The following is an 18,879-nucleotide window of genomic DNA, read 5'->3' as shown; positions in this document are numbered from 1 at the left end:
ACGTCTACTTTGTCTACCCCTTTAGCATCTTATATACCTCAATTAGATCTCCTCTCATCCTTCTAAACTCTAGTGAGTATAGGCCTAAACTGCTCAATCTCTCCTCATAAAACAACCTAATGTAACTCAAAACAAAATTAAAAGCAGTGTATAGACAATAATCTCTCAACCACTACGTCTCCAATCTCCTTCTGGAACGATCTGGGCTCCGCTCTCTTAGTCTGCTTGCCGCATTTCTACTTTTCTATACTAAATTTTCACTGGGTCATTCATTTTGTGGTCTCCCAGTCAACTTGTCAGCAACATCGAAATGTGGTTTGGGGAACTTGCCAAAGTGCCCCCCAAAGATGGGTGCTGTTGAAGTGTGATACAAAACACAAGTCTTATAAGTGTTGTATGGTCACAGAGCCATTTGTGGCACAGAAGGAGGCCATTCGGCCCATCGAGTCCATGTCAGCTCTCCCAGGAACAATCACAACAGTTTCTTTCGTTCTCCCTGGTCCTGCAGGTTTATTTCCTTCAAGTGCCCGTCCGCTTTCCTTTCAAAATCATTGATTTTTCCATCTCCATCGCCCTCGTGGGCACAATCTTGTAACATTTTAGGGGTTTTACAGAACAGGTTTTGTGATTGGACTGTGTCCCGGCATGAGGTCAGTAGGAGGCTCTGTGATTGGACAGTGTCCCGCCATGAGGTCAGTAGGAGGCTCTGTGATTGGACAGTGTCCCGCCATGAGGTCAGTAGGAGGCTCTGTGATTGGACAGTGTCCTGCCATGAGGTCAGTAGGAGGCTTTGTGATTGGACAGTGTCCCGCCATGAGGTCAGTAGGAAGCTCTGTGATTGGACAGTGTCCCGCCGCATGAAGTCAGTCAGGAGACTCTGTGATTGGACAGTGTCCTGTCATGAGGTTAGTGTTGATAAAGCTGTGGAAGATCTTTCTGGAACAGAACACTTAAACAATAATGGGATTATGCTTGCAATGCAGAACCTCATGCATATCAGGCACCTGGTCTGCTCCCCTCTGCCTCCATGGTCTTCCCTCCAATGATAAACTTAATAACTCGTGACGTCAATTTTAACTGCCCAGCAGAACCCAGGACAGGGTCAGGGAGGATTTTTAACTGCAGACAGCAAGGACACCTTCCTAAACCAACATTTACACCTGCAGATTGGACTCAGGCGCTGTCATCGGGGCCTGATCTGCAAGTTTAACCTGAGGCCTGAGTAGGGATGGTTTCCTGGCCTGGTCAAGCCTGCCAGGAAAGGCCAGAGGAAAGCCTAACAAGATCAGTGTATATTCATAGTTTCCTTGTGGATCAGGATTATTCCCCAGATCCCACAACATGTATACAATATATTTACTGTAATACAACGTCCCACAATGCTTCACAGGAATGTTACCAGACAAACTTTGACACTCGGCCACATAAAACAATATTAGGACAGCTGACCAAAAGCTTGGTCAAGGGGGCAATGTTTGTAGGAGTATCCTAAAGGCGGAAAGAGAGGTAGAGAGGCGGAGAGGTGTAAAGAAGGAATTCCACAGCTTAGGGCCCAGATGACTGAAGGCATGGCCGCCAATGGTGCAGCGATTAAAATTGAGGACGTGCAAGAGGGGCAAGAGAGTTAGAGGGGCGCAGAGATCTCAGAAGATGCAATTACAGAGATAGTGAGAGGGGAGGACGAAGAGGGATTTGATAACAACTTTGAGAATTTAAAGACTGCAGCCTCCCTGCACTGGGAACCAACGTATTTCAGTGGGCACAGGGGTGATGGGGTTAGCGGAACTTGGTATGGGCAGTAAGGTATTGCACGAGCCCATCCTCATGGAGAATGCAAAGTGGGAGGCTGGCCCTGGGGGGGTATTTGCACAGTGCAGTCTGGTATGACAGCCTGGATAAGGGTTATGGCAGCAAATAGGCTGAGACATATGGACTTCTTTAGGATTTTACCGTGGGTTTCAGGATCCCCCTCAACATCGGGACCAAATTGTAGTCCTAAAGTCCAGAGTTGCTAGGAGTCAGACAGGCAGCCTCCTAATTGGCCACCTCCAAGTGTGGTCTTATTAAAGACAACAGGCGGCATGTCGATGCGGCCGCCCAATCAGAGAGCCTGCAGTTCTGGAGCCTTGACAAACCCGCCGAGGGAGGTTGAGAGCGGCTGAGGGAAATCGGAGGCTGTCTCAAAATGGAGGCGGCATCAGAGAGGTCAAGATAATTTCCAAACACTGGATGGCCAAGGACAGAAGAACCCACCCAATGGAAGGAGAGCTGCCCAAGGCGGCAGTGGGGGAGGACGCATTTGAGCCATGGAGTGGGGGGGGGGTAGGGGAGGTCCTTTCCATCATTCGGTCTCCTCAATGGGCCATAAAGCCTCTGGCTCCTTTTGCCCCCTCTGGGGGGTGGTCTCCATGAAGCTGGCAATCTCCGCACACAGTGGAAGAGGGGGGAGGGCCAATTCACTGCAGGCAAAATGCCAGCAGGTCCTCCAAATCACCCCTAATGGGGGTTTAACTATTTAAATTGGCTAACAACACGCATCTGCATTCAGTCCCACCGCTGGAAAGCTACTAATTCCCGGTGGTCCCACCTCCCAGCCCACCACCCCAGGACCAGAAAAATCCCATCCTTTAATACATTTTCTTCCCCCTTCCTCCCCAGCTTTCTTTAAGACGGTGACTCATTCAACTTTAATGTTTCTTCTCTGTATCCCCTCCAATAATGCTATTCCCTTCCCTGTAACCCTTTTAATAACTGAAGCAGCCTGTGTCCATATGGAACAAGACCTGGACAACCTTCATGTTTGCCCTTATAAATGGCAAGTAACATTTGCGCCACACAAGTGCCAGGAAATGACCATCTCCAACAACAGAGAATCTAACCATCTCCCCTTGACATAAAATGGCATTACCATCACTGAATACCCCACTCTCAACATCCTGGGGGTTACCATTGACCAGAAACTGAACTGGACCAGAGCCATATAAATACTGTGGCTACAAGAGCAGGTCAGAGGCTGGGAATCCTGCAGCGAGTGACTCACCTCCTGACCCCCCAAAGCCTGTCCACTATCTACAAGGCATAAGTCAGGAGTGTGATTGAATACTCTCCACTTGCCTGGATGAGTGCAGCTCCAACAACACTCAGGAAGTTCGACACCATGCAGGACAAAGCAGCCCACATGACTGGCACCCCGTCCACCAATTTAAACATTCACTCTCTCCACCACTGAAGCACAGTAGCAGCAGCAGTGTGTATCATCTACAAGATGCACTGCAGGAACTCACCAAGGCTCCTTCGACAGCACCCACCAAACCAGCGACTCTACCACCTAGAAGGACAAGGGCAACAGACACATGGGAACACCACCACCTGCAGGTTGACTTCCAAGCCACTCACCATCCTGACTTGGAAATATATCGCCATTCATTCACTGTTGCTGGGTCAAAATCCTGAAGCTCCCTCCCTAACAGCACTGTGGGTGTACCTATACCACATGGACTGCAGCAGTTCAAGAAGGCAGCTCACCACCACCTTCTCAAGGGCCAATTAGGAATGGCCAATAAATGGTGGCCTAGCCAGTGATGCTCACATCCTGTGAAAGAATTCCTTAAAAAAAACCCTTCTCTATACCGCCTCCAATAACTCTATATCCTTCTCCAATAGCCCTCCATTATCTCAATATCTTATACAAATGCAGGGAATCGAGGAAATCCAGCAAACTGTGAAAGTAATAAAAAGCATGAACGAGATACAAGGAAAGTGATAGCTGCATAAAAGGGGCTATGAAGAACAGACCCCTGAAGGACGTCAGCGCTAGGGCAGATGTAAGCCAAGGAAACATACACCGGTGAGAGTGTCATTAGCAAGAAGTAAATGGCAGGCTTGTTCAATGAGGCTTTGGGAAATGTTAATGGTGAGAATGATGAGATGAAAGATTAGCAACCTCCAGGAAACTGACGGTCTCCATCCTTAGGATGGGGAAGGAAACAGATGAGGAAATTGCAGAGCCTTTCGTCAAAACACCCCAAAGCTCTCTCAATTCAGAAATGTCCCTTTGGAGTTGGAAAATTGCAAATGTCACTCTATCATTTAAGGCAGGAGGGAGAGAGAAACTGGGAAAGTACAGGCCTGTCAGTCCAACATCAATTATGGGGTTAAAAGCAAAATACTGCGGATGCTGGAAATCTGAAAAAAAAACCAGAAAACGCTGGAAAAACTCAGCAGGTCTGACAGCATCTATGGAGAGAGAAACAGAGTTGACGTTTTGAGTCGGTATGAACCTTCTTCAGAGGCCAATTGTGGGGAAATCACTAGAATCTGTTAGAGGCAAGTTTGTGCCAATGAGACAGTATCAGCATGGATTTGTGAATTAGTTATGTCTGACTAATCCAGTTGGATGTTTAGAGAAGTCTCTCACATGGTGGACAGGGGAATGTCTACGGATGTTGTCCATACGGATTTCCAGAAAGCATTTGATGAGCTTCCGCCTAAGAGATTGGCAAAAATGGAAGTGCATGGAATTGGGAGCAACCCTGTGGTATGGGTTGGTCACTGACTGGGAAGTAGGGCAGACAGAGAGTGGGGATAACGGATGCGTACTCTGGCTGGGAGGATGCAACAAGAGGCGATACCCAGGGATCTATACAGGGATCTCAGCAATTCGCCATAATTATTAACGAATTGGATGAAGAAACAAGAAAGCCATAAATCTCAGCCTGTTGACGATGCCAAGTTAGGTTGTACAATCGTTGGATGAGGGCAAAAAGGTTGTAAACAGACATTGCTGGATGAAGCCAGCAGGCAAAGCTATAAGCAGGTGGAGTTCAAGGTGAGGAAGTGTGAGGTCATCCAATCTGAATTTAAGAGAGACAAGTCAGGATATTCTCTGAATGATGAGGAAGTACAAGCTGTGGAGGAGCAGAGAGATTTAGGGGGTTATGTACAGAGATTCCTGAACGTTAGGGTGCAGGTATAAAAAATAATGCAAAAGGTGAATCAAATCCTGGGCCGGGGATTTTTCCGCTTCCCGCCCGCCACGGGAATTGTTTGCAGGCCGGTCGAGAAACTTAACGGATCAGCATAAGAGTCCATTGACTTTGGACAGGAATTTCTGGTCCTTCGGCGGGCAGGATGAGAAACTCCAGCCCTTGGTCTTTATCGCAAGGCAGTTAGTATACCAAAGGGAGGATGTGATGCTTCAACTGTACATGGCTCTGGTTAGGCCCCCATCTGGAGTGACCACATTCAGTTCTGGACACCGCACCTCAGGAAGGATATATTGGCCTTGGAGGGGATGCATCGCAGGTTCACCAGAATGACACCAGGGCTAAAAGGTAATTATACCTATAATGCCAGGTTGCATCAATTTGGCCTGTATTTCTCTGAGTTTAGAAGATTTAAGGTGAAGGATATAAGATGATAAAAGGATGTGATAGGACAGATAGAGATAAACTAAACCTGTATCCTGTGAAAATTTGGAAAACTTCCCTCTCATTGGCTGAGGCGTTGCCATGGAGAAAGTAACGGAGAACTATAGGCTCCCCAAGCTCCCAGGTAATTCAAAAAAAGGTGCAAGGCTTGAATATATTCCTTTTGTTTGCAGAGAACGGGTCCCTGTGTATGTATGTATGTATGTTTGTATGTATGTTGCTTCTAGCAAGTGTAAATCAGCCATGTTATGGCTCGACTGATTGTCTTAAATTGGTTGTTAGTGTAGCTATTAGCGCAGTCAGGGTTGTTCAGCAAGTGCTGCCCAATCACGGAATCACATCTAACAGTCGATGTTTTGTTTTGGGTTTTGCAAGCATGTGGCCAATCAGAGTAGACTTGCCAACCAATCAGCACCCTTTTCTCCTGTGCTGTAAATAGCTGTGATCGTTTGAAACTTGGCATTCTTGCATTTGTCCTGATGGGTGCAAGACGAAAAGCTTCGGTAACATAGCTCTCTTTTCAGCAATCTTCAAGTCCTGTATTGCCAAGTGACTGATTACAGTAGAGTAGATAGGGAGAAACTGTTTCTGTGGCAGAAGGGTCGGTAAGCAGAGGACACAGAGTTAAGATAATTAGCAAAAGAGTCCGCGGACACAAGAACTGATTTTAAGCAGCAAATTGTTGTGATTATTACTTTAAAAGGCACTATATAAATGCAATTTGTTGTTGAGTGGGACTAATTGAATAGATGTTTCAATGAGGCAGCACAGGCACAATGGGTTGAATGGCCTCATTCTTTGCTGTAAGATTCTAAGTGTGTGGAGAGTCTGTGTGTTTACCTTGGATGATATATCAAGATAGGAACAGGCAGCGTGCACACAATCTGCTGAACCCGGTATTGTAAATATTAACGTTCCTGAGACTAGGCTCTGTGGGTTAATTAGGATGAGGCCGAGGCCACGATCTGATACGCACCGTGGTTTCTCACCCATTCCAATCTGACAGATGATACTGTCCATCCAGCTGACCAGGTCGCGGACCATGCTGAAGAAGCGGATCTTGTCGCTGGTCGTGGTAAGCTGCAGCCTCCGTTGGTCACAGCTGCCCAATAGTTCCTTCCAAGCTTGCATGACACCCTGCTCCTGGACTAGAATGGCCTCGGCGTTCTCACCGGCGTACACAGTTCGCAGCTGCGCTGCATTCTCCTGGAGCTGCCTCACCTGGTAACCAAGCACACAGTTGGGTTAGATAGAAAAAAAAAGGCAAAACAATTGCTTGTTGTCAATTGTATCAGTTTTCAGTCAAATGAGGCAACGGAGTAAATGGTGTAGTGGTAATGTCACTGGGTTCATAATCCAGGGGCCCAGGCTAAAGCTCTTGGGGTATGGGTTCAAATCCCACCACGGCAGCTGGTGGAACTTAAATTCAATTAATAAAATCTGGAATTGAAAACTAGTAATGGTAATAATAAAACTATCATTGATTGCTGTCAAAAAAAAACCCATCTGCTTCACTAATGTCCTTTAGGGAAGGAAATCTGCTGTCTTTACCTGGTCTGGCCTACATGTGACTCCAGGCCCACAATGATGTGGTTGACTCCTAACTAACTGCCCTTTGAAATGGCCTAGCAAGCTGCTCAGTTGTGGCAATTAGGAATGGGCAACAAATACAGGCTTTAATCAGTGATGCCCACATCCTGCGAAAGGTTTTCTTTAAAATGCAGTACCGACTCACCTGAATGGTACCCGGCTTTAAGGAGTTACTGTACGGGGACAGGTTGCGGAAACTCCAGATCAATTTTCCTGTTTAGCAAATTAGTGGGTGACCACGGCCAACGGGAGAGCTCGGAGCAGCACAGGAGCAGCGCAAGTATTTAAATCGGGGCTCAGAACATCACAGGAGGACCCGAGTAATCAAACTAGAGCTTAGCGGGCCAAAATGGTTAAATTAAGAGGACAGTTTGCATTAACTAGACCTGCAAAACAGGGAGGTGGTGGTGTAGCGGTAATGTCACTGAAGTAGTAATGCTCTGGGGACAAGGGTTCAAATCCCACCACGGCAGCGGGCGGAATTTGAATTCAATTAATAAAATCTGGAATTGAAAGCTAGTCTCAGTAATGGTGACCCTGAGACTATCATTGATTGTTGTTAAAAACCCACCCAGTTCGCTAATGTCCCCTTAGGGAAGGAAATCTGCTGTCCTTGCCTGGTCTGGCCTACGTGTGACTCCAGACCCACAGCAATGTGGGTCTTGACTGACTTCTGACAGCCTAGCAAGTTCGAGCGCAATTAGAGATGGGGCATCAAATGCTGATCTTACCAGTGACGCCCACAAGAGCAATCTGATCAAAGTGGTTAAGTTGATTCAAGGCCCTGTTAGGGCAGGTCGAGAGAAGCTATTTCCTCTGATGGAGGAGACCAGAAAAAGGGGACTTAACCTTTAAAATTAGAGCCAGGAAGCATTTCTTCACACAAAGAGGTGTGGAAATCAGGAACTCTCGCAAAAAAGCTGTTGAGGCAGGAGGTCAATTGATAATATTAAGGGTTAGGGAACCAAGCTGGGTGGATGGAGTTAAGACGCAGATTGTCCTCGGTCTAATTAAATGATGGAAAAGCCTAGAGGGGTTGGATTGGCCTCCTCCTGTCACTTTGTTGTTTGAAACTAGGTTTTTCTCAGTCCAGATGCTGAATGACCTCCTCTGTTTTATTTCCGATATGGTACATGTGGCTAAGACGCTATCCCATTAACTTCCTCTGCAGAGAAGACTGATACAAACCGATCAATAAAACTGTAGCAAAAGCAAAATACTGCGGATGCTGGAAATCTGAAATAAAAACAGAAAACATTGGAAATACTCGGCAGGTCTGGCAGCATCTGTGGAGAGCAACAGAGTTACTGTTTCAGGCTTGTCTTGTTTTTTGTTTTAATGATGCACACAGGCCGTTGACATTGTAGCTAAGCTAACTTTATCAATAACACATTTTCCTAACATGAACACATATCTGAAGCAATTGAATTCTATCAAGACAGACTCCAACATGTGCCAACTGACCTTCAACCCCCAGGTCAGGTGACCCCATATCTAGTACAGAGTACCGCATAGTATCTAATACTGGAGTCCACAACCACAATCAATACTATCATGACAAGACTGATGACCCTTTGTGATAACTGAGGAAAGATAGAAATACAATAGGTTTTGAACAATATGGAAGGAGGGACAGGCAAAAAAAATGGAGGGAAGGTCCGTGATTGGATGTGGGGTAGGAGAGATTAAATGACAAAGGGCTTCATGGTACAAAAACCAAAAGGGGTGATAATGGTGAAGTAAAGAGACTAAAGGTGTGTCCAGATGATGTGTAAACGGCAGCATAACTGATGTCCAAATGCAATGTGAAGAAATAAAGAAATAAATGAGACAAAACCAAACCAGCAAAAGAAAAAAAGCAAGAAACATCATGGAAGCTGAGGTTATGATCTAAAATTGTTGAACTCAATGTTGAGTCCGGAAGGTTGCAGAGTCCCAAGTTGAGGTGGAACAACGGACAAAAAGAGCAATATTCATGGGTCCCATTCCCTTGCTAATTTTGGAACAAACTCCAAACTGTTTTGTTGTGTGTGTGTGTGAATATGCAGGTAGGCCGAGACCTTGTTCTCCAACAGCACATGGACTTCACAAGAGAAAAATAACGAAAGCTAACTAAGTACCTGCGTAACCAGGACCTGGACGTCGTGCTCAAACGAACTCAACATTCTCTGCAGCGTAAAGGTGCTGTTGGAATCCCCCACGGTAACTTCCGGAAGCTGTTTATGCTTCTCCTCGATGTGGCTGGCCACCTCCTTGCAGTCGGTGAAGAACTTATGCAGTTCCTGGGATGCTGACAGCATCTGCGCTCGTGTTTCTATCAGCTCCAGCAAGTCTGCCCAGGCTTCGCTGACACCGTCCTTCCACTCAGCGATGATGGCTGCGTCCGTGTGGCCGTAGTCAATCAGCTCGTCTATCATCTGGTTCACTGTGTTCACCCGCTCCTGACCAATCACCCCCGTCTCATGGGCAAACTCTGTGAATTTCTCCAGCAGCAGCTGAGGAACCGAAAGAGAGAGAGATCCTGATTCTTAGCAGCCCGTCAGAGGGAAAAAATCAAAACTCCCTTCAATTACTAGAAAGGGACCTGTCAATCACTCTCTAACACCTAATCCATTTCTCACCTTTTGATCCTCGTTTGAAAACACCCACTGACCCAGGAGTACCTTGCGTGTGAGACTCCGCCAAGCCTGCTACCCCACAGGCAAAAACAAAACAATCCTGCACAGCAGATCCAATCCCGATTTTTACGATAAGCCCTTTATAAAACATTGGTTCGGCCTCAGCTGGAGCGTTGCGTCCAATCCTGGGGCACCGCGCTTTAGGAAGGATGTCAAGGCCTTGGAGAGGGTGCAGAGGAGGTTTTACTAGAATGGACTTGGGGATGAGGGGCTTCGGTCTGCCGACATTGGAGAAGCAGGGGTTGTTCCCCTTAGGACGGAGAAGGTTAAGAGGGGATTCGATAGAGATGTTCAAAACCATGAGGTTTTTTTATTTATATAGAGTAAATAAGGAGAAACTGTTTCCACTGGCAGGAGGATTGGACACAGATTTAAGGTAATTGACAAAAAAAAAGCCAGAGAAAAGACGAGGAGAATGTTTTCTTTGTAAACCTACCGAGTTGTTATGCACTGCCTGAAAGGGCGATGGAGCCAAATTCAATTGTCACATTTGAAAGGAAAAGTGTGACCGGGGACTGGGATTAATTGTGTACCTCCGCCAAAGAGCTGGCACATCACGATGGGCTGAATGACCTCCTTCAGTATTATATCACCCTGTGATGCTGTGAGAGATCAGCACCAAAGGAAAGCAACAGAATAGAAATCAGTAGCTGGAATGATCCAAGTTCAGTGAGTTGAAGTCAAAATCCAAAATCAGAGCGCACGTTAGCTTTGAACCCTTCCACCAATCACGCGCAGGTCTCTCAGCGCCTGTATTGAACAGGCCCCGGCAAAGCAGAGTCTGCATTTCCGAGCACACTGAACAGGGAGTGGTGCCAATTGGCATTAATCAATCTTTTTTGGGGGGCAACCATCTGAAAAAGAAATGCTGGCCTGGGGTGTGGGAGCACAGAATGAGACGAGGTCAGAATGTGACGAGGTACCAGTGCGAACTTGGGAATTCGGTGCCGGGGTGGGGGTGGGGGTGGGGGTGAGGGAGTTGGAGTGGGGGGGAAATGGAATCGCTGGCTCTTTTATGTCTTTTTTTAGCCTCTAGAAGCAGGTGAGTGTTCAAGGCTTTAAGTGGGCCAGCAGGAAGGTGATTGTTTTGTGAGCTTTCCAGATTTTATCCCTCTAGATTAAAATATGAGCAGCAGCTTATTGGGAAGATATAGCTTCACTAGTTAAACTACTTGGTATAAGTACAGGCAACTGTTGGGTGATGTTTCTACACATGAAACCTAATTAGTTAAATTGAATACGATAAAGATGGCAGTGCATGTGTTGCAGACGTGGCGTGTGAGATCTGGTGGACACCAGTGTGATCCACCAGTGTGATCTACAGCAATCACATCTGCACTAAGTACCTGCAGCTCAAGGGGCTTTATCCCTGAGTTGATGAGCTGGAGTCCAAGCTTTGAAAACTGTGATGCAGCAGCAAGGGGGAGAGTTACCTGGGCACTTGGTTCCAAGAGGCAGTCACGCCCCGAAGGCTAGGTACTTCAGATTTGGTCTATGGTCAGGAACAGGAGGGTGAGATTATGAGTGAGGCAGGTATGAGGTCCAGAAGGTAGCAATGCAGTCACCTCAGACAGGGAAGGTGATGGTGTAGTGGTATTGTCGCTGGAATAGTAATCTAGAGACGCAGGGTAATGCTCTGGGAACTAGGGTTCGAATCCCGCCACAGCAGATGGTGGAATTTAAATTCAATAAAAATCTGGAATTAAAAGTCTAATCACAGAGTGCAGAAGAGGCCCTTCGGCCCATCGAGTCTGCACCGACACATGAGAAACACCTGACCTACCTAATCCCATTTACCAGCACTTGGCCCATAGCCTTGAATGTTATGACATGCCAAGTGCTCATCCAGGTACTTTTTAAAGGATGTGAGGCAACCCGCCTCCACCACCCTCCCAGGCAGCACATTCCAGGCCGTCACCACCCTCTGGGTAAAAAAATTTTTCCTCACATCCCCCCTAAACCTCCTGCCCCTCACCTTGAACTTGTGTCCCCTCGTGACTGACCCTTCAACTAAGGGGAACAGCTGCTCCCTATCCACCCTGTCCATGCCCCTCATAATCTTGTACACCTCGATCAGGTTGCCCCTCAGTCTTCTCTGCTCCAACGAAAACAACCCAAGTCTATCCAACCTCTCTTCATAACTTAAACGTTTCATCCCAGGCATCATCCTGGTGAATCTCCTCTGCACCCCCTCCAGTGCAATCACATCCTTCCTATAGTGTGGCGACCGGAACTGCACACAGTACTCCAGCTGTGACCTCACCAAGGTTCTATACAACTCCAACATGACCTCCCTACTTTTGTAATCTATGCCTCGATTGATAAAGGCAAGTGTCCCAAATGCCTTTTTCACCATCCCACCAACATGCCGCTCCACCTTCAGAGATCTATGGACACACACGCCAAGGTCCCTTTGTTCCTCAGTACTTCTTGTGTCATGCTGTTCATTGAATACTTCCTTGTCAAATTACTCTTTCCAAAGTGTATCACCTCACGCTTTTCAGGGTTAAATTCCATCTGCCACTATCTGCCCATTTGACCATCCCGTCTATATCTTCCTGTAGCCCAAGACACTCAACCTGACTGTTAACCACCTGGCCAATCTTTGTGTCATCCGCAAACTTACTAATCCTACCCCTCACATAGTCATCTATGTCGTTTATATAAATGACAAATAATAGGGGACCCAGCGCAGATCCCTGTGGTACGCCACTGGACACTGGCTTCCAGTCACTAAAGCATTTTTCTGTCATCACCCTCTGTCTCCTACAACTAAGCCAATTTTGAATCCACCTTATCAAATTACCCTGTATCCCATGCGCATTTGCCTTCTTTATAAGTCTCCCATGTGGGACCTTGTCAAAGGCTTTGCTGAAATCCATATAAACTACATCAACTGCAATACCCTCATCTACACACCTGGTCACCTCAAAAAATTCAATCAAATTTGTTAGGCATGACCTCCCTCTGATAAAGCCATGCTGACTATCCCTGATCAAACCTTGCCTCTCCAAGTGGAGATAGATTCTCTCCTTCAGAATTTTCTCCAATAGTTTCCCTACCACTGATGTAAGACTCACTGGCCTGTAGTTCTCTGGCTTATCTCTACAACCCTTCTTAAATAGCAGAACCACATTAGCTGTTCTCCAGTCCTCTGGCGCCTCCCTCGTGTCCAGAGAGGAATTAAAAATTTGTGTCAGAGTCCCTGCGATCTCCTCCCTTGCCTCCCTCAGCAGTCTGGGACACAAATCATCCGGACCTGGAGATTTGTCCACTTTTAAGCCTGCCAACATCTCCAATACCTTGTCACTCCCTATATCAATTTGCTCAAGAACCTCGCAGTCCCTCTCCCCGAGTTCCACACCTTCATCCTCATTCTCTTGGGTGAAGATGGATGTGAAGTATTCGTTCAACACTCTATCGATGTGCTCTGGCTCCACCCATAGATTGCCCGCTTGGTCCCTAACGGGCCCTACTCTTTCCCTGGTTATCCTATTTAATGATGACCATGAAACCATTGTCGGTTCTTGCAAAAACCCATCTGGTTCACTAATGCCCCTTTAGGGAGGGAAATCTGCCGTCCTTACCCGGTCTGGCCTACATGTAACTCCAGACCCACAGCAATGTGGTTGACTCTTAAATGCCCTCTGTACAAAGGCAACTAGGGATGGGTAATAAATGGTGGCCTGGCCAGTGACACCCACATCCCATGAACGAATTAAAAAAAAAGAATCTTGCAATTGCTTTTCAGGGTTGGTGTTCTTGCAACCTGTGTGGATGAGAGTAGGGACTGTAGGGAGGATGAGTGACTGACCAGAGCACCATGTTACAGGGAGTCAAGAACTAGAGGGCACTGTCTTAAAATTAGGGGTTTTCCTTTTAGGACAGAGATGAGGAGAAATTTTTTCTCTGAGAGACTTTGGAGCTCTCTGCCTCAGAAGGCGGTGGGGGTGGGGTCATTGAATATTTTTAAGGCAGAGGTAGATACATTCTTGTTGGCAAGGGAATCAAAGGTTATCGGGATTAGATGGGAATGTGGAAATAGAAACACAAGAAGATCAGCCATGATCTTATTGAATGGCGGAGCAGGCTCGAGGGGCCGAATGGTCTACTCCTGTTCCTATTTCTTATGTTCGTATGTTCTATTCAAGTTGGGGAGGGGGGTGTGTGGTGGGGGGTGTTAGAGTTTAAAGGGAATGCGGTTGTAGTAAGGGATAGTACGGTTAGGGTGGGGATTGGGGGTGGTGAGTGGTTACTGTACTCTGCAGCCCAGAGTGTGAGTCCCGAAGGCTGAAATAAAACCAGAAAATGCTGCAAATGTCCAGCACGTCTGCCAGCATCTGTGGAGACAGAAACAGAGTTAACGTTTCGAGTCCGTATGACTCTTCAGCTGTTAACTCTGTTTCTCTCTCCACAGATGCTGCCAGACCTGATGAGTTTTTCCAGCATTTTCTGTTTTTATTTCAGATTTCCAGCATCTGCACTATTTTGCTTATATCTTGGTCCTGAAGGTTGTGTTGCCTGCCCGGAGCTGGAGTTAAGAACATCTCTTCGGGGTTGGGGAGAAACTTGGGAGTGGGAGGGGAAGGATCCAGTTGCTGTGTCCCATATGGGCACCAACAGCATAGATAGGACTAAGAAAGAGGTTGTACAGAGGGAGTATGAGCAACTGGGAACTAAATTAAAAACTAGAGCTACAAAGGTAATAATCTCCGATTTACTACCTGAGCCATGAGAAAATTTGCATAGGATAAATAAGATCAGAGAGCTGAATGTATAGCTCAAAGATTGGTATGAGAGAAATGGGTTTCGATTCATGGGGCACTGGCACCGTAATGGGGAAAGAGGGAGCTGTAACATTGGGATGGGTTTCATTTAAACTGTGCTGGTTCCAGTGCCTTGATGAATCGTATAACTAGGGCTGCAGAGAGGGCTTTAAACTAAATAGTGAGAGGATGTTCATGAGAGGGAAGATTTGGAAAATTAAAGAGAAAGGCAAGGCAATAGTACAGGGTAGCAAGACGGGTAATGACAACCATAGGGTGACAGGAAGAGAGAGTGTACAAACATAAGAGTGTATCGGCAAATAAGGTTGAGAAAATAGTAAGAAGACAGAATTAAAGGCTCTTTATCTGAATATGTGCAACATTCATAACAAGATGGATGAATTTATTGCACAAGTAGAAATAAATTAGTCTGTTATGATCGCCATTATAGAGATTTGGTTGCAAAATGACCACGGCTGGGACCTAAATGTTCAAAGGTATCTGACATTTCAGAAGGACAGGAAGAAAGGAAAAGGAAGTGGGGTAGCTCTGTTAATAAAGTACTGTTAGGGAAGAGAATTCCAGGCTAATGACCCTCAGAGAAAAAAATTCTCCTCATCTCCATCTTAAATGGGAAACCTCTTATTCTTAAACTGTGTTCCCTAGTTCTAGTCCTACCATAAGGGAAAACATCCTCTCAATATCCACCATGTCAAGTCTCCTCAGGATCGTACATGTTACAATAATATCACCTCTCATTCTTCTAAAATCCAATGAATACAGGCCCAACCTGTCCAACCTTTCCTCATAAGATAACCCCTTCACCCCAGGAAGCAGTCAAGTGAACCTTCTCTGAACTGCTTCTAATGCAATTATATCCTTTCTTAAATAAAGAGACCAAAACTGTATACTGTATTCCAGATGTGGTCTCATCAATTTCCTATACAACTGTAGCAAAACTTCCCTACTTTCATATTCCATTCCCGTTGCAAAAAGCGACAACATTCCATTTGCCTTCCTAATCATTTGCTATACCTGCATGCTAATCTTTTGTGATTCATGTACCAGGACACCCAGATCCCTCTGTACTGCAGAGTTCTACAATCTCTCCAATTAAATAATATACTGCTTTTTTTTCCAGCCAAAGTGGACAAGTTCCCATTTTCCCAAGTTATACTCCATCTGCCAATTTTTTTGCTGACTTACTCAACCTATCTATATCCCTTTGCAGACTCCTTATGCCTTCTTCACAATCTACTCTCCCTACCTACCTTTGTGTCATCAGTAAACTTAGCTACCATACATTCAGTCCCTCCATCCAAGTCATTGATATAGATTGTAAATAGTTGAGGCCCCAGCATTGATCCCTGTGGCACACCACTAGTTACAGTTTCCCAATCTGAAAATAACCCATTTAACCCTACCCTCTGTTTCCTGTTAGCTAACCAATGCTCTATCCATGCTAATATGTTACTTCCTATACCACAAACTCTTACTTTACGTAGTGACCTTTGATGTGCCACCTTATTCAATGCCTTTTGGAAATCCAAGCGCACCACATCTACTGGTTTCCCTTTATCAACATTGCTCGTTACTTCCTGAAAGAACTTTAATAAATTAGTCAAACATGATTTCCCTTTCACAAAGCCATGTTGATTCTGCCTGATTACAATAAGATTTTCTAAGTGCCCTGCTATAACCCCCTTAACAATAGATTCTACCGCTTTCCCTACGACAGACGTTTGGCCTGTTGTTTCCTGTTTTCTGTTTCTCTCCTTTCTTGAATTGAGGATTATATTTGCTATTTTCCAGCCTGATGGGATCTTTCCAAAATCTAAGGAATTTTGGGAAATTATAACAAATGCATCTACTATCACCTCAGCCACTTCTTTTAAGACCCTAGGATGAAGCCTATCAGGTTCTGGGGACTTGTTAGCCTTGTAAGGATCGGCAACCTGATGATGGATGTGGGCGGCGTTCAGCATGGGTTTGGAATTAGAGAGGCGATCTTTGTCTTGTCCCTATATGTCTCGACTGTCCGGTCTTCTGCGGGGGATTGCCTGTGAGGATGGCAGGGAGCGTAGGCTTATTACAATGGAGCAATTAAAGGAGCCTATTTAGTAGCCAGAAAACAATGTGGTTCTAGTGAAGCAACTAGATGGTGCACTGACTGCAAAGCGGGCTGTGCTTAATGAGAGCAGTAAACTACTTTCTGAACTTACGACCTGAGGGGAGACGGATTGGGAGTACGCCTACATGTGTGCGACGCGAAAACCTGACCCAGGTGACCTGGTGCGCAACGGAAAATGAACCGTGTGACTGTTTGTCGGAAGCGGAAGAAGAGGGTTGGCTCCCTGCAGCTGAAGTTCTGCCGTTAGCTCCGTGTAGCTGGGGCACAGGGAAAGCTTGGGAGCAGTGGACAGATCTGTGCTGCTGGGGAGCTGAGGCTCAGAGAAGCCCGGGAGCAGTAGTTGCCTGGCGCAGCTGAGCAGAAGGTAGGTAGCAGTCATTGGCAGCAGCGCAGTTGAGGAGCTGCAACTGTGCCTATGTACAAACCTCGTGCTGCAGCCTGGAAAATACAGTGGGACGCAGTCTCGGACCAAGTGATTGAGCGGTGAGAAGTGAGAAGTTGTTGGGGCAGTCTGAGCTGGAGTCCAGTTGTCTGATACCTCATTGTAACCAGAAGAAACAAAAGGGCCTTCAGGCTGAGTTGAAGCTGCTGTTGAGGGAAATAAGAGGCTATATCCTCAAAGGAGAGGAGCTAAAATCCCTTGTGATGAAGGCAAGAGCTTAAATGATTTTCGTGACTCACAGTGATCACTGACATTTGGGTGGGTTGCAGAGAAATTCATGGGATCTGCCTTGTTGTGAAGACCATTTGGTGCAGTTTATGGTTTGTGTTTGACAATAGTTTGCCTGTTCATTCATGTTTTACCTCATGTTAATCCTGGATGTTAAAGTAAAAGATAAATAGTATTTACTGTTTGCTTTGTTAACTCTTGCATAGTAAAATTTCTTCTGCTTGTTTACAACTGTGGAATCTGGTGGCTTTATTCTCTTTGTAAATACCTGGGGTTTCAAATTCCGTCTGTTTTAAACAAAAAGGTATTGGTCCCTAACCGGATCGTGATTGCCTTTAGTTCTAATAGTTTTAAGTTCCTTCCTCCCTTTCGCCTCTTGATTTACAAATATTTCTCTGTTATCTGTATCTTCTGCAGTGAAGACAGAGACAAAGTATCTGTTCAACGCTTCCACCATTTCCTTATTTCCCATTATTAATTCCCCTGACTCACTCTCTAGAGAACCAATGCTCACTTTGTTACTCTTTACCTTTTTAAATACTTATAAAAACTCTTATTATCTGTTTTTTATATTCTAGCTAGCTTTCTCTCATACTTTAATTTCTCCCCTTTTTTGTCATTCTTTGCTGTTTTATGAATTCTATCCAATCTTCTGATCTAGCACTGATATTTGCAGAAGTGTATGCTTTTTCTTTCAATTTGATACTATCTTTAATTTCCTTAGTTAGCTACGGATTGTGCATCCTTCTCTGAGAGTCTTTCTTTCTCACTGGACTGTATCTTTGCTGTGTGTTATGAAATACTCCCTTAAATGTCTGCCACTGCATCACTACTGACCTACCCCTAACCTATTTCTAAGCTTGCTTTAGTCAGTTCTGTCTTTATACACTTGCAATTGCCTTTATTTAAGTTTAAAACACCAGTCCTGGACCCAATCTTCTCTCCCTCAAACTGAATGCAAAATTCAATCATATTATGATCACTGCTACCTTGAGGCTCCTTTACAATGAGATCATTAACTAATCATGCCTCACCGCACATTACCAGGTCTAGAACAGCCTGCTCGTTGGTTGGCTCTAGAATGCGCTGCTCTAAGAAATGGCCCCAAAAATACTCAATGAACTCATCTTCCAGGCTACCTTTGCCAATCTGATTCCTCCAATCTATATGTAGATTAAAATCACCCATGATTATTGCAGTAATTTTCTTACAAGTCCCCATTATTTTAATTCCCAGCCTTGGGCGCCTTTCAGCCATGTCTCTGTAATGGCTTTCAGGTCATACGTATTTATTTCTATTTGAGCTGACAATTCATCCGTCTTGTTATGAATGTTACATGTATTCAGATACAGAGTCGTTAGTTCTATGCTTTTGCTATTTTTGCAAACACTGGCCTTATCTGCTGGTGCGCTCTTACCTTTGTACACTCTGTCCCTTCTTGTCACGCTCTGATTATCATTACCCTTATTGCTACCTTGCTCTCTTGCCTTGTCCCTCCCCTTTATTTACCACATCTTCCCTCACATGACCCCTCACCCCCTCTATTTAGTTCAAAGGTCTCTATACTGCCTGATTTGTATGACTTGCCAGAACACTGGTCCCAGCACAGTTCAGG

The 18,879-nt window shown here is 45.5% G+C and overlaps 1 protein-coding gene across 1 annotated transcript in view; it reads right to left on the bottom strand.

Annotated features, from left to right (window-relative positions):
* The window catches only part of sptbn4b (spectrin, beta, non-erythrocytic 4b), a 320,876-nt gene that overhangs the window by 27,724 nt on the left and 274,273 nt on the right, over window positions 1-18,879 (bottom strand). Inside the window, exons 25-26 of the mRNA XM_078533196.1 lie at window positions 9,140-9,514; window positions 6,406-6,650 (exon numbers count right to left, since the gene is read on the bottom strand). Of these exons, the coding sequence (XP_078389322.1) occupies window positions 6,406-6,650; window positions 9,140-9,514 (620 nt within the window). The remainder of the gene's footprint in view (window positions 1-6,405; window positions 6,651-9,139; window positions 9,515-18,879) is intronic.

The sequence above is a fragment of the Cetorhinus maximus genome, chromosome 32, assembly GCF_964194155.1.
Source record: "Cetorhinus maximus chromosome 32, sCetMax3.hap1.1, whole genome shotgun sequence".
Taxonomy (NCBI): Eukaryota; Metazoa; Chordata; class Chondrichthyes; order Lamniformes; family Cetorhinidae; genus Cetorhinus; species Cetorhinus maximus.
This window is presented reverse-complemented; position numbering and strand designations above follow the sequence as displayed.